The sequence below is a fragment of the Eupeodes corollae genome, chromosome 2 (assembly GCF_945859685.1).
Source record: "Eupeodes corollae chromosome 2, idEupCoro1.1, whole genome shotgun sequence".
Lineage (NCBI taxonomy): Eukaryota > Metazoa > Arthropoda > Insecta > Diptera > Syrphidae > Eupeodes > Eupeodes corollae.
In genome coordinates this window covers 51,007,638-51,034,099 of record NC_079148.1, presented here as the reverse complement: position 1 = coordinate 51,034,099, position 26,462 = coordinate 51,007,638, and the positions used below count along the sequence as shown (strand labels likewise).

Sequence of the window (26,462 nt, the reverse complement as noted above, 5' to 3'; positions counted from 1 at the left end):
GACAGCTGTCAGTATTAAAATAATGTATATAAGGCAACCATTAGATGGCCCACTCATTAGACTTGGTCTAGTAAAACTTATTTTATTTTTTGTACTCCCTTTTCCCCCTGACAGCTACGTTCCAGCAAAAATCAAATATTTCTCGGTTAATCTAAAATGCAGGGGACGAATTCAGCATAATGACCTCACAAAAGTGGGCCTGTTGGGTTAGTATATAATTTTTATATAGGTACACTTTTCTTTTTTTTGTTGTTGTTTTTCTCTTTTGCTGTTGTTGTCATACTACATTTTATTTAAAAGAGGATTGATAGGTTTGTTTTGATTCCATCTTCGCTTTATCGGCTGCACTTTGCTATTTGCTTCGACAAAAGTTGCGTTGTTCGGTTTGACGTCGGTTAGCGTCGTTAGCGATAACATACACCGCGCCCGACCGAGCGTTGTTTAATTTATGTGCCAAAAGTTGTTGCACCAGTCTTGGTCGAATGAGGTTTTAAGAGTTTGTCAGTACTGATTACTGTTTAGTTTCAATTAAACTTCAGACGACGAATACAGCTCAAGTTAAACCGATGTTAAAAAGTCAAGCAGTTTAAATTAATTCGGCATTTAAAAATAATATTGTGAATAGTAAATAATATAAAACTGTACGGCGGCGGCGTATTTATAAATACCTATAACAATTAATTGTTGTCAAAATGCAACCAATCAAGTTTTATTTCGACGTTTTGTCTCAGCCATGTCGGGCTTTGTATGTTCTTCTGGAAGCAGCAAAAATTCCATATGAAGCTATTCCGGTGAATTTACTTAAAGGTATTAATTGATTTATTATTAAAAACATCAGCGTGATATTAATATTAATTTAAAATAAACAATAATTATTTTACAAGTTTTGTCATAACTTTTGTGTGCTTTCAAATATTTACAACTTCAATAAAATTATTATTTACAGTTGCAACATTAATTTGAATCATTCAGCTTGTGTAACGATTTCTTTTTATTTTCTTTAAATTTTAACGCGTTGTGAGGTTTGAATGCTTGAAAAACATTGACCGCGTTTAACTAAAGCTTAAGTTATTGAACTTGGTTGTTTTTAATAATTTTATGAAAAGAACAGAACCGTGAAAAAGAGAGCTAATGTTAACAATAAGGTTAGGGTTACTTTAGTAACAAAACCTTTACTACAAATATTTTCGCACGAGTTTTGAATTTTTGAAAAATTCGATTGTTTTTTTTTTAAGTTTTATTAAAGATCTTTTTTTAATAAGTTCTGTTTTCAACAAATTCCTACTAGTTGCCCTCTGTTGCCAATATATTGCAACGGACGCAATACTTTAGTACTTGTTTGAATTAAGAATTCTAATATAGAAAAACCATTATAACCTTATTTAGCATGATAAAAGATGTAATTTTTTATTTTTATAAAACGAAAATCTTAAAATGCAAGCACAATGTAAATGACTTAATAGGTTTATGTATATTGGAGTCGTTCAAAAACTTTCCACTAATATATTTATAATAATTTATTCACTGTTTTGACCTCTGTCTTGACTGAGCTTAGTGTATAGGTATATTTTTGTGTTTATTTTGAATGTTGATGATATAATATTGTTTTTGTTTTTTTTTTATTGCTGGAAAAGAGGTTCCATAATTAAAATGCAACTTTTTTATTTTCTATTGAGTAAATAATTTGAAGAGTGAATTTAATTTTGAGCTAAATACAAACAATATTGTTGTTGATTTTATCGGTCGACAGTCGAAAAACTTGTATTTTCAGTATAGGTTGGAGTGGCTGTTCAGATGTCACTGACGCACGTAGACCTCAAGGGTCCATTGTGATGTATTTTCAGTATAGATATTGATATTTTCATATGATGATTTTCTATTTTTTGATTTTTATAATAAAAATGTATATAGATTTCAAAGTTGCCGGTTGGCTGATCGTTGATTTTCTTCAGACTCACTTTTAAGTAACTATACTTGAGGATACCAAAATAATGATTTATGTAATGTATTTTCTTGGAATCATTGTGTAAGTAGATAATTTTTTCCGTAAAAGATCTTATTACCTTATTGTTTATTTACTCGCACTTCCTAGAAGCTCATCAATAGCCCTAGGATTTCCATGCACTTAAAAACTCAAAATATGCTCTTAAAAATGGGAAATACGCACTTAAAATATGCATTGAAAATCATGTATTTTACCTTCTATCTCTCTTTCTTTTCAATAGACACAAAATTTTTATAAAAAAATCAGTCATTTATTTTATATTTTAAAGGAACTGAAAAACAATTAGGTACATTAACAAATTAAAAAAGAGGCTGGGATGCGACCCACACTCATAACTTCCCATCCCGTCTGTCGATTTGTCTTGCTTAAAAGTTTGTCTCTATGTACTAGTATCAATTTTACCAAATTTGCGTACTATTTTTTATAGATTTTATTTTTTATGAAAAAAACGGACTGTTGGCTATTTATATAAAAATCACTGAATATCGAAACAATATTTTCTGTAAAATAAAATAAGTTTGAAGACAATATTTTTAATTTTTGAAAAGCTATTTGAGTCGAAAGTAAATTTTTACCAAGTTTTAATATTGTTTTTTTTAGAGTTTTATTTTTTGAAAAAAAACTGTCAATTCGATTTTCTTCAAAATTGTATCGGATGTTGAAAACAATATTTTCTATAAGATAAAATTAGTTTGAAGCCAATATTTTATAGTTATGAAAAGATATTTGAGTCGAAAATCAATTTTTACCAACTTTTGTTAAATTTTTTTAGGTATTAAATTTTTGGAACAAAAACTATCAATTCGAGTTTTTTCAAAATTTTACTAAATGGTAACAACAATATTTTTTGAAAGATAAAAGTAGTTAAAAGCCAATATCTACAATTTTTGAAAAGATATTTGAGTCGAAAATCAATTTTTTCCAACCTTTATACATTTTTTTTAAGGTTTTTATTTTTGTGTAAAAAAACTGTCAATTTGATTTTTCTGAACATCTTTCAGAATGCTTAAAACAATATTTCTAATAAGATAAAATAAGTTTGAAGTCTAACTTTCAAGTTTTTGAAAAGATATTTGAATCTATATTCAATTTTTACCAACTTTTGTTAATTTTTGTTCGGTTTTTAATTTTTTATAAAAAAACTGTCAATTAGATTTTGTTCAAAATTTTACTAAATGTTGACAACAATATTTTTTGAGAGATAAAAGTAAATTAAAGCCAATATCTCATAGTTTTGAAAAGATATTTGAGTCGAAAATCAATTTTTACAAACTTTTATTAATTTTTTTTTTAGGTTTTTATTTTTTGTAAAAAACTGTCAATTTGATTTTTCTCAAAATTTTATTGAATGTTGAAAACAATATTTCTTATTAGATAAAATAAGCTTGAAGCCTAAATTTCAAGTTTTTGAAAAGATATTTGAATCGATATTTAATTTTTACGAACTTTAAGTAATGTTTTTTTTAGATTTTTATTTTTTATAAAAAAAACTGTCAATTCGATTTTTCTCAAAATTTTATCAGATTTCAAAAACATTGTTCTCCGTTGCTCAAAATTGTTTTGGAGATGAAATCATATGTAAGTCGTTAAATTTAGGAGGCGACAAATTTTTTTTTTTCAGTTTTTTTGATTTAGAAAAAAAACCGTTAGATAGATTTTTTCAAAAAATATACTTCTTTGAGATCACGTTACAGTCTATTATATAAAATTTAATTCAAGTCTCTAGCGCTTTTGGTTCGTAAGATATTTAGGGTTAACCAAAATGTTCACCTTTTTTTAAACTGCTATGGTAAAAATACCACCCACGCAATTTTTTTGAGAGCCATTTCTGATGCATCTTTCTGCCTTATTATCTGTATAACAAAATTTATTTGAAGTCGATATCTCTTCTGGTTCTTGAGCTATGGAGGACGAAAAAAACGTCGCGAACGTACGGACGTACGGACGTACGAACGTACGTACACACGCACGCACAGACATCTTTCTAAAAATCTTTTATTTCGGCTCTAGGGACCTTGAAACGTCGAGAAATGTCAAAGTTTTCAATTTGACAAATCGGACCCATTACAATAACTTCCTATGGGAAGTTAAACATGGCACAAAACATAAACAAGAAATAAAAATTACATCAACATAAGAAAAATACATCATTTCGAATAACACAAAAAATAGAAATCTGCAAAAAGGAAGCTTTGGCGGTTGAGCCTTTGAAACGTCTTATACATCGAAAAGGAACGTTCTACGTCAACTGACGTAAGTGGTGCATTCTTAAAAGAAGAAATTTCATCGGTTGTAAAGTCTCTCAAATAATGTTCAATACTGCAACTCAATGTGAATGCCTTGCATATATTTTTCATTGTTGAAAATCCTTCATTTTTTGTTAGAATATTATTTGGCTTTTAAGTAAAGGCTGGTCCAATATTTCTTTAGCATTTTTAATTGCAACAGCATCAGAATCATCGAAATTATTTACCACTTCTTCAAACTCCTCATAGTGCTTTGCGTAATAGTCAACTGCTTCTAGCCAAGTTCCCCACCTGGTAACAATAGGCTGTGGCGGAAGAGATGTTAAAGGATACTTTTCTCTAAAAAGTTCCGTTTGAAACCAATTGATTAACATTTTTAAAATTACTTCGTATTTCTTCTGCGACTCGAAGCAGTGCATGAGTTAAACACGTAACATGTATCAACTTCTGATAAAAGAGTTTTAACCCTCTAGCTGCCTTAACCATGTATGGCGCCGCATCGGTTAGAAAAAGAAGAATTTTGTTTTTTTTTTTAATTCCAAAATAATTAACAGAATCGTCAAGCGCCTTCGCTATAGTTGAATGGTTAGTTTTTTCTAGTTCGACTACGTTTATTTAAATCTTTTTTTTACTCTCATCCTCGTTTTGATGCAACACTCCCACAATTATATTTGCAACAAAACGTCCTTGGATATCACTTTTTATGTTTTCGATTAGTGAACTATAAATTTTGTCAACGTAGTTCTTGCGGAGAGCCGAATAATCGGGCACAATTTCATTAACATATTTTTTTAAAAAATTTCTAAGATTTTGGTTACTTACTTAATGGAATGTCTGCGGCAACAAAAGCTTCACATAAATCCATATTAAAAGACTTTTAGGTATTTTAAGACGCCAATAGCATTTGCCATTCTTTTGCTTTGGATCTTCATTCGAATTCTTTGTGTTTTTGGCTCTTCAAGTGTTGATCCACTTGGAACTTCTTTTCGAAACAAACACCCTTGCTACAAATTTTACAAAAAAGAACACTTCCATCTGTTTTAAAAATATTAGGATTATCTGCAACATATTATTTTTTAAGATTTGAAGCAACAGATGTCTTGGTTTTTGGAATTGCTTTAGGAAAGGGTAGATATTTATACAAACCTGAAAATAATTCTAAGAAAAAAATTAATCTCTTACATTTTTACTCTAAAAAACCAATTGTTAAATAATTCAAATGTAAATAAATGTTAGTTGATAACTCCAGCAGCTTTAAAATGAAATAGAAAGAAGTAAATTCAAAGACTTTAAAATATTAGAAGGAAAGTATTCTTTTTTCGCAGCATACAAACTGAACTGGAACTCTTGCTATTTTGAGTTGCAAGAAAGTATGTGTGAATAAATCAATTGTAAAATAGTATGTATGCATACTGATTTGCTGTGCAAAGGCTCCAACTCCACCCAATTCAGATTTATGCAAATGTATGTGTAGAGTGAGAACTGGAATGACGATTCTCGTGGAATAGTTTTCCAAATGTCGCTCGCGTTTTTTTTTTGTATTTTCACCCAGTTCATTGATTCTTATTTTAATGGTGGGCTTGCATTTCCTTCAAACCGATGTTTTTCAATTTTAGGTCCATTTTTTTTTAAATATGAACGAACACTATGCATTTATTATACAAATATGCAAATATATGCACTAACGATTGAATGCCATTTAAAAGGAAAATTAATGATTCCTTAAAAGATAATTTGTTCTCTTGCTTCTAAAGTTTGTCAAAAAAAATATGCATTTGCTTGGAAATCCTAGCCCTACTCATCAGTTTATCCTTGACCTGAATTTCGTACGTTTTTTTTTGTCATATAGTAAAGAGATTCTTTTTTAACCGAAGATCTAGAATATGGAGTAGAGGAACGATTCCCTGTTAGTGTTCTAGTCTTTGATGAATGATTAAAAAATATTGCCTCTAAGACAATTACCGCCGCCGCCGCTGTTTCTAGAGCTATTGTTGTTTCAAACGGTTTCTCGCATAATGTTAGTTTCTTATTTGTTTAGAATTCGCGGAATGTTTGCAAAATCCCATTACAGAAAATAATTGACATCACCAAAGCATCATATTATGTTTTGAGGCTTGTTGGATCGTCTTATTGGAACAACATATCGTCTATGTCATGATTTTCGATTTCAGTCAAACGTGTCAGCCGAGACTTTCAACTGTTGCGAAAGCTAGAAAATCGATAAAATCCACATCCGTTGAAACTTCATCGTTAACTCAACCCACTCTTCAAATTTTATCACAATTTTACCGAATGCTTGCGTAGTCAGTCGATTATGCTGACCATGATCATTTCTTAGTTTGAATCGTAACTTTTGAAATAAGTTTTCATAGCATTCGTGTTTTATTTTCGCCGTGATCCAGGTCAGATCTTCTATTAATTTGTGTTACATCACCAAACCAAAATTCTGCTTTATACTTAGATCTATTTTTGTGATCCAAGAATTGGTTTTGCAATTTAACACCAGGTGACAATTTGTCTTGTAAAGTTTGGGGTCTCTTCCAACTATTTTAATAAAAACAGTGTTTCGACATAACCATTTTCATTTATTTGGAAATGAACTATTTTTAGTTGCATTTGTTTATTTTGTACATATGTACGTAATCGATAAAATAATGAAAATATTTAACAAAACAAAACATAATTTCGAAAAATTAAAAAGAACAAGTTAAAAAATATACATTTTACAAATAACATTATTATAATTTTTCTATAAAAAAAGGAAACAAACAAATAATCGTTGAACAAAATGCTCAAAGGGCTTTAAACGTCAAATAATATATTTTAAATATAGAGTTTTTCTATGAGGGCGTGGCGTTTGCTGTGTGGCACGTAGCGCCGTTCTGCTTGAACCCCATGCTTTCTAGGTAAACATGGTTAGATTTGTGCCATAATAAATTAGTTATAGTTGTTATGTATCGCTCGCTGTTGACGGGACCGCCTTAATAACATTGGTTTCAAAAAAGTAAGGATCAATTACGCCGCCCGCCCAAAGTACACAACAAACGGTAACTTTTTGAGGATGCGTTATCCCCTGGTGAACTTCGCGTGGATTAGTGTCGTCCAATATATGACAATTTTGCTTGTCTATCATCCAAAAATGCACCTCGTCACTAAAGATGATTTTTCGGCCAAAATTTGGGTCATCTTCCAAACGATTCGAATCCCATTCAGCGAACAAACGGCGTTGTCTATGGTCATGAACTTTGAGCTCCTGTGTTAGGTGTAGGCTCAAGTCCCGACAAGTTGAAATCTGCAAAACGCCGACGCCGTGCACGACGAGGAATAGACTTCCTCGGGAACGACGATGTTCTCGGCCAATCTTGCGTTTCTTGGGCGTATGAGTGTTGGCTGATTTTTTACTGAGTCTCAAATTTGGCCACCAAACGTTGAAGTTGAATTGTAGACTGTAAAGGGCCACCACGTCTACCGTAAAATGGGTGCAATGCTATTGCGATAACGAATACTCATTTTGATAATCAAGTTTTATCATTTAAACGTGCTGTTCAATCATGTAACTTGGCATGATGATTTGGAATAAAAAACTGAATGTTAAACAAAAGATTTGACAGATGTCACCAAAACAAAATGGCCGCCACGAGACGCCAATATCTACCTGCACCAAAAAAGCCCTATATACTGATGAGAGCTGTTTTATTTTCTTGATCTGATCTCGATTGGATTATTGTGATACTAAAACGTGGCTACTAATTTAAAAAAATGCAAAACATTTCAACTAATCTTATTACACCTCAAATCACAGCTGAGTTTGACAGGTGTCAAATGCCAGTGCATTCTGTATTGCTTACGTTATTCTTATTAAACGCATTATTTCCATATTTCTATGCTACTTTCAAATGCAACTTTCAATTAGTACTGAAAGTATATTTTCATAACACCAAAATTACTTTAAGTTGTATCAACATAATATTTTTGTAACCATTAAATATTTCTTTAAAACAATTTAATATTATGTAATTCATTTGGTTAGACAATAGCATGAAAATGCCACTAACAAAAATTATCCTTTACCTTTTTTTTTGGGTAAATGCAACGTGTCTTAGAACTCACCAATACAGCAGCTGCTAAAAAATTATCTGTTAATAAATTTTATATAAATATATTACTTCTCATTATTTTGTTTTCTGAAATTGAATGAAATCATTAAGTGTATTTTATATGTAAAAAAATAAAATAGCTGCCACTTAAGCTATCAAAGCAATTTTGACCTGCACGACATTTTAATTTATTATTTATCATACTTTAATTATTTACATAAATATTAAACTTATAAAGATAACAATAAAAGTACCTCATTAAATTGAAGCAAATATAAGTAATGAACTCAAGTGTTTATTTATCTCTTGCGCTGTTATTTTCATTGGACGAGTATATTTTTTTTCTGACACAATTTATATACAGTACTGTGCAAAACATTTGCAACTAGAAACTTTCCAATGGTCATAAGTCAGCATGGTGTTACAACGGATGTCTATATAGTCTTCAGACTTCATTATGCCCTCCACTTGTCGAATTGACCCGATTAACTGGCCAAAGAAGCAGCGTAAGACCAAAATTGAACCACCTTTATGTTTGACCGTCTCTTTAGTGTGTTTTTGGTTTAGCCTCTCACCTCTAGGCGTTCTGGCATGTTGTTTTCCACCCGATCTGTGCATACTGAACTTTGAGTCGTCAGAAAATAAGACCGTTTCCGAATTTTGGGAACTCTTGATTGCGATGAGTTTTTGGAAAAGCGAAACGAGCTTTAATCTTTTTTTTTTAATTAAATGACTCTTTTACTAACTTACTTACTTAAGGTGGCGCTACAGTCCTGTGTGAACTAGGACCTCACCCAACAAACTTCTCCATTTAGCTCGGTCCCTAGCTAGATGTCTCCAGTTTCGCGCTCCAAGTTGGGTGAGGTCACCTTCCACTTGTGCGCGCCACCTGATCCGCGGTCTTCCTCTACTGCGCTGTCCTGTGGGTGTGGATTCGAAGACTTTCCGGGCCGGAGCATTGGTTTCCATGCGCTCTACGTGACCCAGCCATCTTAGTCGTTGGACTTTTACCCTTCTGGCTAAGTCTACGTCGCTGTACAGCCCGTACAGCTCTTCGTTCCATCTTCTCCTCCACTCCCCTTCGATGCACAAGGGACCGTAGATCACACGAAGAACTTTTCTCTCGAAGCGACCCAAGGTGCTTTTATCCGCTTTTGTCATGGTCCATGTTTCTGCACCGTATAGCAGGATGGGGATGATAAGGGTCTTATATAGCAACACTTTGGTCCCTTGAGAGAGGACTTTACCACTCAATTACTTGCTTAGTCCAAAGAAACAGCGGTTAGCAAGAGTTATTCTGCGGAGCCTAGGTAGACGAAGTCCTTGACTAGCTCAAAGTTACGTCTGTCGATTGTGACATTTTGACCAAAACGTCGGTGTTGTATGTCTTTTCTAGACGACAGCATGTAATTTGTTTTGCCCTCATTAACCGTTAAACCCATTTTTGCCGTCAAAAGCCCCATTGTTGACGTGTGAGCTCTGCACTATTCTTTCAAGCACGATGTTAAAAAAATCACATGACAGCGCATCACCTTGTCTAAAACCTTTTTTGACATCGAAAGGTTCTGTTAAGTTGTTTCCAACCTTTATGGAGCAGCATGAATTCTCCATGGTCATTCTGCAAAAACGGACTAGTTTGGCAGGGATGCCAAAACTAGACATGGCTCTATACAGCTCGTCTCTGTAGATGCTGTCATATGCGGCCTTGAAATCGATGAAAAGATGGTGGGTGTCGATTTGGTGTTCTTGGGTTTTTTCCAGGATCTGCCGTAATGTGAATATTTGATCAACTGTGGACTTTCCTGGTCTTAAACCACACTGATAAGGACCTATCAGGTTGTTAACGATGGGCGTTAGACGTTCACATTTATTACTGCAGGGAAGATTTTATAGGCGATGTTAAGAAGACTGATTCCTATATAGTTGGTGCAGTTTAGAGGGTCTCCTTTTTTCAAGATCGGGCAAACAATACTGAGATTCCATTCATCGGGCATGCTTTCTTCCGACCATATCTTACAGATAAGTTGGTGCATGCTCCTAACCAACTTATCTCCAGCTGCTTTAAAGAGCTGTGCATTCAAGCCATCCGCTCCAGCGGCTTTATTAGACTTCAACTTAGATATGGCAATCTTTACTTCGTCTAAGTCGGGAGGACGGGATTGTTGGCTTTCGTCGTCTATATTGAATGGATCATCCTGCCTGACAGCGGAATTTAGTTCTTCGTCGCCGTTATACAGTCTGCAGAAGTGGTCCTCCCATATCCTCAGCATTGACTGCGGTTCCACTATGATGTTTCCACTTTCGTCTTTGCAGCCTTCGGTTCTAGGTTTATGTACCTGTGAATTTCGTTTCACCTGTTCATAAAACTTTCGAACCTCATTAATGCTTTTATACCTCTCAACATCTTCGACCACACGCTTCAAATGCCATCTCTTTTTCCTTCTGAGAAGTCGGTGTTCCTCTCGCCTCTTCTGCTCGTAGAGCTCACGAGCAGCTCTCATCCTTTTATGCAGCGCCGCTTTACGTGCCTGTTGTTTGGCTGCATTTGCCTGCCGACATTCCTCATCAAACCAGGTGTTCTTTGTTGGTGGCTGTTTGAAACCCAGCACATCAGAGGCGGCTTCTCTGATTGCATCTTGGCACTGTTGCCACTGGTTTTCGATAAATTGTGTTGGCGGCAGAGAACTTCGAGAGAGGTTACTTGTAACTCGGTCGGAAAAGGATTTTACTATCTCTGGCGATTTTAGCCGTTCGGCGTTGTACCTTCTCCCAGCACCTCCCTGTTTTGCCTTGGGTCTGGAAATCCGAAGTGCTACCTTGGCTATAACGAGGTAGTGGCCCGAGTCGATGTTAGCTCCTCGGAAAGTTGGTACATCCATGATGCTGGAAGCGTGTCTGGCGTCGATCGCAATATGGTCATTCTGGTTGACGGTAGATTGATCTGGAGAAGTCCAAGTTCCTTTGTACATAATGAGGTGTAGAAAACGCGTACTGGGTACCAGGACGTTTAGCCCCGCAGCAAAATCTATGAGCCTGTATCCATTGTCGGAAGTGTTGTCGTGCAGGCTGTTCTTCCCGATTATTCCATCAAAGATGTCTTCCCTTCCTAGCTTGGCATTAAAATCGCACAGGACTATTTTAATGTCGTAGCTAGGGCACTGCTCATATGTTTTGTCTAGGATCTCCAAGAATATATATTTGCTCTTTTGCTATTTTAAAACAACACAATCCGGCCTGCAGTAAGCTGCGTCTGCTTCCCTGGATGATTGCGTTTGTTTTTTTCTGAAGAAATTAGTTATTTTTCAATCATCTTTTACTGTGGTGCTTGGAGGCCTGCCTCCTCTATGATGGCATAACACCTTTCCACTTTTGATGATTCTACAAATAGTTGATTTTTGAATGAAATATTTCTTTGAAACTTTTGTGTGTTATGCTTCTTCTTTGAAAGCACTCAAATTTCTGGACTTTATTTTTTATAATATTTTTTTCCCGCCATTTTTAACACAAAATCTTTTATTTTTCAATTTAAAAAGAATTTATCTTAAAAAAATGTTTTATCGATTAAAGTCCTGGCTAAAACTAACTTAACAAATCAAGTTACACTTATAGTTTGGTAAGTTTTACCAACCTCAAAATTAATCAGATTAACCGTTATCAAAACGAGACGCAAGAGAATTGGCCACTAGTTGCAAATGTTTAGCTCAGCTGAAATCATTACTGTTTTTGTAAAAGCAGTGCATTTCTAGAATTTGCCTGTGGATCAGTGGTTTAAGATTATGAACAATAAGGTTACACATAAAAAAGTCTAGAGAAATAAAAATAATTTAATTGGAACAACTTTTATATTTACGAATGTTCGATTTTTTTATTGGAAATGATAGTTGCAAAAGTTTTGCACAGTACTGTATGTATATTAACAACAAAAGACGTTGATTGCTAAATATAAACTCAGATTGTTTATAATGTTTATTCATGACAGAATATAGCAGATAAAAGCTAAACAAGAATTGATGTTATCAATTTGCTTACAATTTAATTAGAAAATATACAACCTCGCTTACGAGTTTGTATCATTATCATTATTATCATTAATTCCTTTGTGATTGTATTTGCAAAAATTGTTATCATAATTTGTGTTATTTAATTTGTATTTGTTTATTTTTGTTTTGTTAGTCTTATAAATAAATCAATAAATCCACGGCTTCTTAGTGTTTTTCTTCTCAGAAGTTGATTGGTGATATTTTTTGTATTAGTTTAAATAAATAAATATTGATTAGAATAAAATGTTCTTATTTTGTTTCTAGTACTTAAAAACATATTTTCCCGAAAGTATCTCAAGTCTTTTGAGGAGGCCTGCCTAAGTAAAATGCAATTTTTCGGCTTCTTGCTATAAACAATAATAAATTTAATTTAACAAACTTAAAAAAATACCCACTGTATAAATGAGAATATTAAAAAACCGTGGGAGCCCAAAACAATCAAAAACAAATTTATTAATGTGAATTGCTTAAAGAATTGACCAAATTTTATTTCTGAACTCCTGACAAAAATGCAAGTTAATTAAACTTATTAAAAAATGCATGAGTAAACAAAAAAAACGAGAACATCTGTCCCCTAATGGAGCACGTTATCTCTATAAATAAAAAAACAAGTAAACAATAACAAAAAACCGGCAAAAACAAAATAATTTATTAAATTTTATTACTCTTAAAAAAAATAAAAACGATTGGGTTGGGTATGTTATTGGTACAGAATATTTAATTATAATTATTTGCATATCGAAGACATGCTAATTTTTTAAGAACTATGCACATGAAATAAACAACTTTGTAACATTTAATTGCTCATAGCCATAATAATTCAAGGCTTTATATTGTATGACTTAAAATTAAGCAAGGTTTTAAAAATGAAATAAAAGTAAAAAAAAAACATTGCATTTATAGTTCACAAAAAAAATTATTATAGATAAACTTGAAAATGAGAAAAAATTAATTAGGATATCATTTAACTTTAAATTACTTCTTTTGGTATAAATGAATTGGATGTAAGATATTTTCTAGATTAATTGAATAACCTGTTAAGGAGGTAAAGGAGATAGAAATATATACCTTTTAAGTAGTTGTTTATGTTTATAATTTATACACTGGGTTAAGTAATGTAAACAGTCATTACCAAGAGTAAGACAAGATTTCAACTTTAATAATATGATATGTACAGTGAGTCTTAGTTTAAATGATGAACCTTTTTTCAATAAAAAATTCTGAATAGTCAGAAATAGAATTAAAAGCATGATACTTCTTCAAAAAAACTATTTTATTTTGAAGAAAAGAGACCAACATATTTCATATTAAAGGGGATGTCCAGTCACAGTTAATATCATAATGAGGATTAGAAAAAACTTTACAATATTAATTAAAAAACATTACAGTTTTTGGAGATATCACAGAAAATTCAGTAAAATATTTAAACTGGAAGACACTGTACGTACCTATTATTAAACTAGTAACATTGAAAAATATAGAATACTAGCGGACCCTACAGACTTCGTCCTGTCTTAAAGATTTATAAGGTGGCAGTTTTTGTTCCTAAGTTTTTATAGTTATAATTTGTTTAGCAGCCGAATGAACTGATTTGTGTATCCTCGGTTTGACTGTAATTTGTTCTTGAATTTTGAAATTCAATTAATTTACATCAATATTTTTTGCAGCCAATATAGCGCGTTGAGCGACAACCAATCATGGATTCTGTAATTTTGAGAAAGATCTGGAAAGACCTTCCGAATAAGTTCGTCTTTTGATTGCGTTAACTGACAAAAATTTAAAGGAAAGATAATGCAGCCAGCCTACATGTCTATAGGAAATTTTCCATTACCAATGTCAATAAGTTATTTAGAGAATATGTTTACAGATTGGTCATTTTGCAACTCGACACGCATATTCTTGCCTAAATGAAGCACTTTGACATATTTCCACAAATTGAAGGTCTTTAGAAATGCATTGATTTTATCAGCTGGTGTGATCGTGGAATCATTTTTAATGTTTGACGAAAATCGGCTGCTTATAAAATCATTGCACCACCAAAAATGCTTCGTAGATCTTTTAAGATTCTGTCTAAAGCCTCCAAAGGCTTTCTATCAGCCATCGTTCATTCATCCTAAACAATCAATTTACATTGCTGTGAAACCTTTGCCATTGCAGAGTTCTTCGAAATGTTGCAGGTTGGAGTTTCATTGCTTTGCAAATTTAATAGGAATGTTAGTGCTAAATGTTCGACCATCTTCAAGCAAAGTTGCTGCAATTCCCGACGAAGCGAGTGCAGGTGCAATTTTATTTTCTGAGAGAATTTTTTCTAATATTATTGAAATCAAAAAAGTTTTTCCTGTACCACCAATAACATAATTTGTTACTTTCATAAGAGTATCAAATACATATGCACTTTTGTTCTTGATTCAGGCAACGGCCTAGTCACTTACAAAGGCAATTGCGTACGCCGACGATCTAATTGCGTACAGAACGGCCCGAAAGGTTGAGGTTTTAAGAATTCTCTTGCAGCGTGATTTCGACAAGATTCAGCGATATTGCGACGACTGACTGACCAGGGCCAGAGGAGCCTTCGCTCTGACGAAACGGCTGTTTTTTAGCAGTCGGCTTGACCCCTGAGTGAAGGTAATTTGCTACATGGCCCTCATACGGCCAATGATCGTTTATGGTTGTCCTGTGTGGTTCAACGTTGCCCCTTCCCAGATGGAGAAGTTTCGGGTGTTTGAGCGGCAGTGTTTACGACGCTGTACCGGCTTATATCGAGCAGCCGAATCTTTTTATTTGCATTACTATTCCAACGAGGTCCTATACAACGGGGCCCGAATCAACAGAATTGACAATTTTGTGATAAAACTCGTTCGAGTTCACATCGTTCAAGAGCTATGTCTTCGAACAACAATTTAATTTTCGGGGCGTTCTATCCGAACGACGAGTATTTTGAGAGTGCACGCTTGAGCGGCTTCATTCCACCAAAGGCATTCCTCCTTTTAGATAGATGCAGGATAGATTGGCAGTTCCACTAATCTACAACGTCAGACGACGAACTATGGATAGGCGACTCCTGTACAATGGGAGCGTCATAGCACAAGGCGGAGCAGAGTTCCTTCGGTTCAGTAGGGCTGTGTCCGAACGGGACCGAACTGATAGGGTGAAGCAGGAGAACCAGTTTTGGTGGCTTCAATCGGCACTTGATAGTGGGTAGTCTGGATGGGGTTTCAAGCCTTGCTAATAAATTCAAAATAAAATAAAGCGTTAGAATTTAGTTGTTAGTATGAGGCCATTAATTAAGTTGTAAGTTATGGTTATTTAGGCTAGTTTTATGAATTGTTGTCTAGCTTTAAAATAGGTTTAAGATTGAACTAATACAAATGAATAAAAAAAAAGAAGTGCGTTGGACTGTCATGCAAGGGGTCTTGGGTTTAATCCCTGCCTGTGCCACCTTAATTTAAAAAATTAATTTTCGCGGGTACTGCCTCTTGCGAGGAATAGACAAATCCTTCAAGAGTAATTATTGTCATAAGAAAGTGCTTTCTTAAATTCGCCGTTCGGATTCGGCCCAAAATTGTAGGTCCCTTCCATTCCTGACAACAGTACTCGCACACAGGAATGGTTGAGAGGTGTCAGTCACTAGGCTCTGGTTCACAACGGACTGTTGCGCCACTCAATTTAATATATATATTTATTAGTTATATCTTTCTTTTCTTAATCATGTTTTATTAGGTCCGTTCGCGTACCTTCCTAAAACAGTCTAATTTTACGAAAAATTACAAAATTTTACTAAATCCTGTTCGCATACTGAAAAATTTCGTAGTTTTTCGCAAAAGAGAGCGCTCACGAGAGAGTAAAATATTTCCCCAACCTACGAATATTAGCCCAAGAAATTTCTTTGGTCTGATTTGTGAAAACTGTCAAATTTAATAGAACTTCAAATAAATTAAATAAATGCAATTAATTTTCTGTAACTTATAAACTTAAAAAATCTTTTCCAAAGAACAGCAACAAGATTATAATTTTCAAGTTTTTATTTAATCTAGTTTTTTCATAAAAAAAACAATGGACCAGCTTGATGTTGCTCTAAGTTCATGTTGTCTTGTTTATCCATTTACAAAAAAAAAAGAATTCGAAACACAAAATTAAACGACGATGTTTAAAAATATATATTTTTTGACAGTCGAATTGTGCGAAAAATTTGTTGATTTCCCGTTGGCTTACTTTTTTGTAGTTTTGCCTTTTTGTGAGAGAACTTTACCCCCAATGTTCAAAGTATCTCTTTTTACGAATTTTATTGCAGAAAGTACGTGAACGGACCTATTATCACAATATTCTGGACATCTTATTGAAATTAATTTATTTGACGTTTAGAGCAGAGTTGCCCTTCAATCATTTTGTTTAACTACTATTTCTTTTTTATTTTTTAAGGAAAACATGTAACTTAAAGTTTAACAACATATAAAACAGTTTTAAAAAAGGTTTAAATAAGGTAGTGAGGTTTAATATAGAACTTTCCGTTTACAGTTTTTATTTTAATATTGTAAAAAAAATTAGATTTTTAAGAAAATTCAATAAATTTTAATTTCGTTGTAAAAAGAAAGGTAATAAAAAATGATATCATAAAGGTAACGGTTCCAGAACATTCCATGAAATTTTCAATAAACATTCGAACTTTTTCGATTGATTGTTCTCAATATATCTATGAGTTTCACTTTAAAGATCTTAAAGTGATACTAAATCTTGTATTTTCCGTGGGCCCACAACATTGCTGCCTTAATCTCAAGATGTCGCTGACCAACTGTGATCACTACTTAAAGAAATGACACGATCAAGAAGCATTTTTTTTGTTAAAATGTGAACTTTGACTTACAATTTTTTTAAAGTTTAATGCGTTTTAAAGCCTGAATTGTTTAATGTAACATTTCTTAGTGTATCATGACTTAAAATTCTCTATTCATACAGCCGTGGTCATACAATTAAGCCACAAAACGAATGTACCCTATTCTCTTCAATAACGCTTTCCTGTATCACTTTGTGTCTGGTTTCTTTTTTACGGTTAAGGGCTTTCTAAAGTGAATCTATTTTTAACATCCGTTCAAATTGAGGAGAACTGTGATGTACAATCATCAGCAAGAACCATACGAAGGTGACTTCAAGAAAAAAGACAAATCGCCAGACATAAGCCCAACCTGTCAAAAAAAAATATCGCTCGAAGAATGAGGTTTGCTAAAGAACACCTTTATAAAAGTCTAAATTTTTGGAATTTGGTGGTGTGGAGCGACGAATCCAAATTCAACGTTTTTGGCAGTGACGGAAGACAGTAAGTGAGGCGTCCTTCATTGAAAGAATTGGACCCGAAATACACACAAAAATTGTAAAACATGAAGGGTTAACCGTGATGGTTCGGGGATGTTTTACATCATCAGGAGTTGGTCTATTGGTGCAAATTCATGGAAATATGACTGAAGAAATATACAAGGACATTTTGGAAAGTCATTTAAATAGGGATTATGCTGACAATTTACCGTTGGCCCGTTAAATCCTGGTTTGAATCAAACTCAATCCTAGTCTTGGAGTGGCCTGCTCAAAGCCCGGATCTGAACCCCATAGAAAATCTAGGGGGTATCATAGAAAACCAGTTGCGGCTAAAAAAACCTGCGAATAAGGCTTCTCTTTGGGGTGATCAAAAATAACTTCTGCTCAGTGTTCATTGTGTAGCGACAAGTTCCAATAAAAAGAACGCACTACAAGAAACCTGTTAAAACAAACACACCTACTGCAAGCTTTTGCAGCAGCTGTCATCACAAAACACGTCTTTTCTTTCTTCTTTCCAGAGACGTGGACACAAAAGGTTGCAGTGAGTGCATCGTGAAATTAAAAATTATATTAAGTTTAAGTTAAGATTTGTACAAACGATATTATTAATTAATAAAGTATCTTATCTTAGAACAACGTAACAATTGCTTGTAGGTACAATGCAAAAAAGATGCCGAGAAGAAATAAAACAGAAAGAATATTCAACTAAATACTAGCTGCACAGAAGGTAAAAAAGTTGCCCTCAATAGGGTTAGTTATTTGTAAACGTACTTCATTGGACATAGCTTAATTACATGTCCACTTCCAAAATCAATTAAAAAACATATCATTACTTTAATAAGTTTTTCAAAGATATTTTTTAAAAATAAAATATCATCTGAACTTCTAGTTACTAAATGAATATTCTGCATAAATAAATTAATTTATCTTTTGGATAAGTTTCTTCATTTTTAACAAAATCTTTTGCTATATATTCATGGCTTAATTGTATGACCACGACTGTATATCACTAGCATATTTAAAATTTAATTTTTAATGGGAGGTATATGAATAAAATAATTAAAACAAAATTATATGAATGTAGTCAATATACTTACTGAGAAACTAATCCGGGCTAGAGGTGGTTTTGCTTTCTCTACTATAGAGTTTCTATATTCTCGGGAATATATAACTTGCCTTTTATTAAATGTCTAAACCTATGATAAATATACATAGTCATGTGGATCAATATAGACAATTAGTTATTAATGCAAAAATATTTGCAATAACTTTATTCCGGCTAAATGCAAGTTAGAGAGATAATTTATTCGAAGCAGATATACGAATATGAATCTTTTATTTATTCTATAAGTTTAAGTATATATTTGCGCATTCAATAATAATTTTGTTTTCAATAAAATTCCAAAGTCATCACAACACAACACAGTACATTCACATTGAAGTATTAGTTATATATTTTGTCATATTTTTTTAGTACCAGGTACTACGAGTATCTATCTCTGGTTTGAATTGACATTTGTTAAGTAACAAAACCAAAACAAATAATATCTAGTTTCATTTGCTTACATGCTTTTTATCTCAACTAATAAGCTTTTGCAAGAGTGTACAAATTACGTAATGGCTCTCAATATAGTTGTTTGAATTCAGCCGATCAGTTCGATTTATAAGTTTCTAATAGCGAAATAAATATACAAATGATACGTACATATGTAACAGCAAATGTTAATCAACTAGAATTGTTTATTTTGTAATATTTATGACACTTTTTAAAATACCAAATATCAAACGAGTCCTAGATTTCGAGTAAGTATAATTAAGGCCAAGTTCTTCAAAATCAAATGTTTTTTAAACAAATTTATCTGAACCACACACTTTTGAAGGCTTGTTTCCTTAGTTTTTTAGATCTTACCACTAGATGCATGTAACTCCTCTAAAAAAAATTGTTAAAGCTAATTACAGAGGTCAACGGGTTTTTGATATGTCATCAACAATTTTGATAGGTTTATTAATTAATGAATTATAAGACTGTCTTGACCGATTTGGATGATTTCGTTTAGTTATAGTCATCTCAATATTGGGATACTTAAAGAAAAAAAATGGACAAATTTGAAGAAGAAGTCAAAAGGTTAACCAATTGTGAGGGTTTTGTATAGAACATTAGCAGAAAAATAGCTAATCAGGAACACAAAATTTTCATGAAAATATTACTCTTGAATGATGATCAAATGGTAGACATGTGCATTCAAGAGGATACAAGCGTCCACAGGTTTTTCTCAAAACCCACCTCTGTCTATCAACTCCTACTCTCACCTCCCCGCGGTGAACATCGGGTGCCTAGTACCTCAACTGGAGATTGGGTTCCAACCCCAGTGGAAAGTTGTTGGGGGCAGCAAACGAGAGAGGGGGGAGAGGTGTTTCCACTAAGGCACCTCTCCTTATCCAGGCGTCAGCGGACGAATTCTCGAGATGGAAACAACGGTGGCGTCTACAGTTCCAGTAAGGTTGAACTACTTAGTGAACACCTTCTAGGGCTTCTTCGACATATTCTGAGCCCAGGCCTTGGAGTTATACTAAGGATCTGGCCCTCCAGGTTGGGGGTTGTGCCGTCGGGGTGACTTCCTGGCCACGTAAAAAATACCTTTAGTAGCGAAGCACCAACAAGACTCGGATACGGACGTATTCACTGTTGACAACCCACGCAAACGAAATAAGGACAACGAACTTCGGATATGTACGTGGAATGTTAGGTCCCTTAACAGACCACGTGCAGCCGAACAATTAGCGGAAGCCCTAAACTGCCGCAAAGCAGATATTACCGCCATCCAAGAAGTGCGATGGGATGAACCGGGCAGACGCAAACTAAAAGACTGCGATATATACTACTGCGACTGCTACCGAGAACAAAGACAGCGTCTATTTGGGTGTGGATTTGTTGTTGGAACTAGACTCAGGCAAAAAGTCTTGAATTTCTACAGTGTGAGCGAGCGCATCACGACAATCCGCATCAAGGCTAAATTCGCCAACATTAGCCTAATATACGCGCATGCCCCAATAGAAGAGAAAAATGAAGACACCAAAGACATATTCTTCTAGCTCTTGGACAAGACATATGAGCAGTGCCCTGGCTATGACATTAAAATTGTCTTAGGAGATTTTAATGCCAAGCTAGGAAGAGAAGACATCTTTGGTGGCATAATCGGAAGATAAAGCCTGCACGACACCACCTCCGACAACGGATTCAGGCTGGTCGATTTCGATGCGGGGCGAGACGTTCTGGTAGCTAGTACGCAGTTCACGCATCTTAATATCCACAAGGGGACATGGAAATCTCCTGATCAATCAACCGTCAACCAGATTGACCACATTGCGATCGACGCACGACACTTCTCCAGTATCCAGGATATCCGAACATTCCGAGAGGCCAACATTGACTCGGACCACTACCTCGTTGTAGCCAAGGTACGGCTACGGATATCCCGATCCAAGCCAAAACAAGGAAGTACTGTGAGAAGATTCGACGTTAGACGGCTACAATCGCAAGAGACTGCCATGTCCTTTTCCGATCGAGTCTCTAATAACATCTTAAGGAGTCCTATGCTTCCTGTATTAAGCATTAAAAACTAGTGGCAACATTGCCTTGCAGCCATCAGAGATGCCGCCTCTGAAGTGCTAGGTTTCACACGCAGATGGCTAGGTCATGTAGAGCGGATGGACATCAACGCTCCAGCCCGGAAGGTCTACGAATCCAATCCCGAGGGACGGCGCAGTAGAGGAAGACCGCGACTCAGGTGGCGCACTCAGGTGGGAGAGGACCTCAACCAACTTGGCGTGCAGCTAGCTAGGGACCGAGCTGGTTGGAGACGCATGTTGGTTGAGGCCCAGGTCCGCCCGGTCTGTAGCGCCATCTTAAGTAAGTAAGTAAGTATTGCTCTTGAATACGAGGACAAAAAACTCCTGGATAGCAAAAGTATTCATTTTTATACAGATGGATTCAAGACAAATGAGGTTGTTGGTAGTGGTGTGTACTCAGAAAAGCTTAATCTAAGCATCTCATTCTGCCTCCCTAATCATTGTAGCGTCTTCCCGGCGGAAATTTTAACGATCAAAGAGGTTCTCTCCTGGCTAAGAGAAAACATGATATCAACTTCTGATATCTGCATTTTCTCTGACAGTCAGGCTACTATTAAATCTCTTGACGGTGTCTCAACCAAATCTCAACCGGCCCTCGATTGTCGATCGGATCTTATGGAGATGGCGCAGAAATTTAATATTCACCTTTGTTGGGTGCCGGGCCACAGAGACATCACGGGAAATTGTAGAGCCGATGAACTCGCTAAAAATGGAACCGTCATGCCTATCTCACCTGAAAGGGAGGAGATAGGTGTACCGATAGCTGCATGTAAACTCATGCTAGAAGATAGCAAACTCTAGGTGGCACAATTTACAAACGTGCGAAGCCACAAAACTCATATGGCCTTCACTGGATCGAAAGCGCTCTAAAGACTTGTTATCTAAAAGACTTCATATTATAGCTCCCTAATAGGTTTCCTTACGGGATATTGTCTTATAGGCAGACACGCAGTACGACATGCCTCAAATGACTTCTGTAGAAGCTGTATGGACGAAGAAGAGGAGGAAACATTCTCTTACTTTCTCTGCACAGGCCCTGCTCTTTCACTAAGACGCAAACTTCATCTGGGAGACTACTCTTTTGATAATCCCAGTGAACTAGCTAAAAAGGATATCAAATATCTCCTTTATAAAAAGCTCAAAATGGTTCGATTCGAAAGATGTAATTCTCTAGATTCATGTGGTATTACAATGGGCCTTTTCTTTTGGCCTAAGTGTTTGGATTCTAAATCCGCAGCCACGTTAAATTAAGCTAACCTACTCTTAGAAATGTTGGGATACGAAATTTTTTTACAATTTGGTAGTCAATATGACAATTGTAGTAGTCAATAAGACAATTGCCGTAGTCAATAGGACAACTGCGGTAGTCAATATAACAATTCTCGATAGTCAATTTTGGGTAGTCAGTATGACAACCACGGTAGTCAATATGACAACTGCGGTAGTCAATATGACAACCAAGGTAGTCAATATGACAACTGCGGTAGTCAATATAACAATTCTCGATAGTCAATTTTGGGTAGTCAGTATGATAACCACGGTAGTCAATATGACAACCACGGTAGTCAATATGACAACTGCGGTAGTCAATATGACAACTGCAATAGTCAATATGACAACTGCTGTAATTAATATGACAACTCCGGAAGTCAATACAAAACTGCGGTAGTCAATATGACAATTGTAGTAGTCAATAAGACAATTGCCGTAGTCAATAGGACAACTGCGGTAGTCAATATAACAATTCTCGATAGTCAATTTTGGGTAGTCAGTATGACAACCACGGTAGTCAATATGACAACTGCGGTAGTCAATATGACAACCAAGGTAGTCAATATGACAACTGCGGTAGTCAATATAACAATTCTCGATAGTCAATTTTGGGTAGTCAGTATGATAACCACGGTAGTCAATATGACAACCACGGTAGTCAATATGACAACTGCGGTAGTCAATATGACAACTGCAATAGTCAATATGACAACTGCTGTAATTAATATGACAACTCCGGAAGTCAATACAAAACTGCGGTAGGTTATGACAACTGCGGTAGTCAATATGACAACTGCAATAGTCAATATGACAACTGCTGTAATTAATATGACAACTCCGGAAGTCAATACAAAACTGCGGTAGTCAATATGACAACTGTGGTAGTCAATAAGACAATTGCCGTAGTCATTATGACAACTGCTGTAATTAATATGACAACTCCGGAAGTCAATACAAAACTGCGGTAGTCAATATGACAACTGCGGTAGTCAATATGACAACTGCAATAGTCAATATGACAACTGCTGTAATTAATATGACAACTCCGGAAGTCAATACAAAACTGCGGTAGTCAATATGACAACTGCGGCAGTCAATATGACAACTGCGGTAGTCAATATAACAATTCTCGATAGTCAATTTTGGGTAGTCAGTATGATAACCACGGTAGTCAATATGACAACCACGGTAGTCAATATGACAACTGCGGTAGTCAATATGACAACTGCAATAGTCAATATGACAACTGCTGTAATTAATATGACAACTCCGGAAGTCAATACAAAACTGCGGTAGTCAATATGACAACTGTGGTAGTCAATAAGACAATTGCCGTAGTCAATATGACAACTGCTGTAATTAATATGACAACTCCGGAAGTCAATACAAAACTGCGGTAGGTTATGACAACTGCGGTAGTCAATATGACAACTGCAATAGTCAATATGACAACTGCTGTAATTAATATGACAACTCCGGAAGTCAATACAAAACTGCGGTAGTCAATATGACAACTGTGGTAGTCAATAAGACAATTGCCGTAGTCAATATGACAACTGCTGTAATTAATATGACAACTCCGGAAGTCAATACAAAACTGCGGTAGTCAATATGACAACTGCGGTAGTCAATATGACAACTGCAATAGTCAATATGACAACTGCTGTAATTAATATGACAACTCCGGAAGTCAATACAAAACTGCGGTAGTCAATATGACAACTGCGGCAGTCAATATGACAACTGCGGTAGTCAATATAACAATTCTCGATAGTCAATTTTGGGTAGTCAGTATGATAACCACGGTAGTCAATATGACAACCACGGTAGTCAATATGACAACTGCGGTAGTCAATATGACAACTGCAATAGTCAATATGACAACTGCTGTAATTAATATGACAACTCCGGAAGTCAATACAAAACTGCGGTAGTCAATATGACAACTGTGGTAGTCAATACGACAACCATCACGGTAGTCAATATGACCCAAAATTGTTCTATTGAATACCCAGTAGTCAATTTTTAAAAATAAGGTTGTCATATTGACTATTTTGGTAGTCAATGCGAAAATTTGGCCAAATTTCAGGTTTACCATCGACGATTGTTAATATGACAACTTTTTTTTTGTGTAAACGGCCTTTAAATACAAAATAATCCAATTGTTCCATGTTAGCTCCGAAAATGGTATTACTGCTTTAATCCAGCAAAGGCTGTGGCATTTGTATAAATTAAAACACCTTTTTGGCCGAAAATAGTGAAACTGATGTAAAAGTTTGGAATTAGGTTTTTTCATGGTCTTTTGCATTTAAGACTTATACAGGAAAATTCAGTTAAAATAAGAACTCAAGTTAATTGATCACCTGTTTAACATGTCCTTAAAACACATAAAATTCCTTCCTGATTCCTTCTTGATTGATTTCTTTTAAAAATAATCGGTTTTTGAACAATATTATTCCCTGTATTTAGTAAAAAATTAAAAAGGAAAATATTCACGTATTTTCAAATTAAAACCATTTTTCTTTTTTTTTTACAGGAGAACACATGACTAAAGAATTCAAAGAAAAAGCCAACCGTTTCAAAAAAGTTCCAGCTATCAACGATCATGGATTTCAATTAACCGAAAGCGTTGCAATATTTCGTCATCTTAATCGAGAGAAAATAGTACCAGAGCATTGGTATCCTCGCCGAAATTTGGCCCGCAGCCGTATTGATGAATACATGGAATGGCAACAGAGCAATATGCGTCCCGCTTGTAGTCATTATTTTCAAGCAAAATGGTTATTGCCAACTTTAAATAAAACCCGTCCTAAAGAAGAAGATGTAAGTTACTACTAAGAGTAAATATTTCCTTTAAAAAAAAGGAACTTATTCCTTATTTTATAATGTTCACGTGATGATAATTTATCATTTTATATACTTTCTAGATTAAAATGGCAGAAAAACGACTTGATCACACAATAAACGAATTCGAAAATGGTTTCTTACATTCCCAGAAGTTCATGGCCGGTAGGAATATATCGTTTGCAGATCTTCTAGCTATTTGTGAAATCGATCAACCTGGTATGATTTTATTTTTTGATTCCGTGATTATAGAAAAAAAAATTATGTTTAATAATTTTTAACTTTTTAAACTCGCAGTTACTGTTGGATATAATCCATTTAAAAATAGAGCGAAATTTACCCAGTGGTATGAAGTCGTTCGAGATGAGTTGGGTCCCATCTACAAGGAAGTTCAGAACGAATTCGAGCACAAACTTAAAAATGCTGATACCGCTGTTGATGTAAAAGATGAAGCTATTTCAATTAAGCAATAATTTAAATGTATAAATTATAAGTTTTAAAATTTAAGTTATATATAGTTTAAAAGTATGTAATATGTAAAGTACTTCTTATTATTATCATTATTCTGTGTATTTCATGTTGAAGTTGCAGTTAGATTGTTATATTATGATTTTGTTTTTATTATTTTTTTATTGAGGTGTATGTGTTATAATTGTATCTTAATTACATAGTGTAATGACAATAAGTACACCGCCAGACTATAAAAGTTATTGTTTTTAATCGATATTTTACCAAGGAGTTTTATTTAAATATGTACAATGACTTAATTTGTATTTATATTGGTTGGTATTTTTCTGTCTCACAAACCAAAACGACTTCTTTAAAAAAGTTTGAAGACAATACAAAACGGTCAAGGATTATATTAAACACAACTTATTTCTTAACAATTAATTGTATCATAATTTTGCAAACCTAAGCAGTTAAAAGAAAATCTATGATTCTTCATTTTACTCTGTATGAAGTTTTTTGAAACATTCAATTTTAGGCTCTATGTTTTGAAAAATCGGTTTTAGAAAAAATT

General features: G+C 34.5%; 1 protein-coding gene across 2 annotated transcripts; it reads left to right on the top strand.

The window, feature by feature from the left end:
* Nucleotides 1-449: 449 nt before the first annotated feature.
* Nucleotides 450-26,172, top strand: LOC129946549 (glutathione S-transferase theta-1). 2 transcript variants are annotated; one of them, XM_056056778.1, is made up of 4 exons: nt 450-807; nt 25,134-25,420; nt 25,525-25,660; nt 25,739-26,172. In XM_056056778.1, the coding sequence occupies exons 1-4, from the start codon at nt 693-695 to the stop codon at nt 25,912-25,914; spliced, it is 714 nt and encodes a 237-aa protein (XP_055912753.1). In that variant the 5' UTR covers nt 450-692; the 3' UTR covers nt 25,915-26,172. The 2 variants fall into 2 exon arrangements, with proteins under 2 accessions (XP_055912753.1, XP_055912754.1); XM_056056779.1 differs by lacking the exon at nt 450-807 and adding an exon at nt 1,009-1,145.
* Nucleotides 26,173-26,462: the final 290 nt, after the last annotated feature.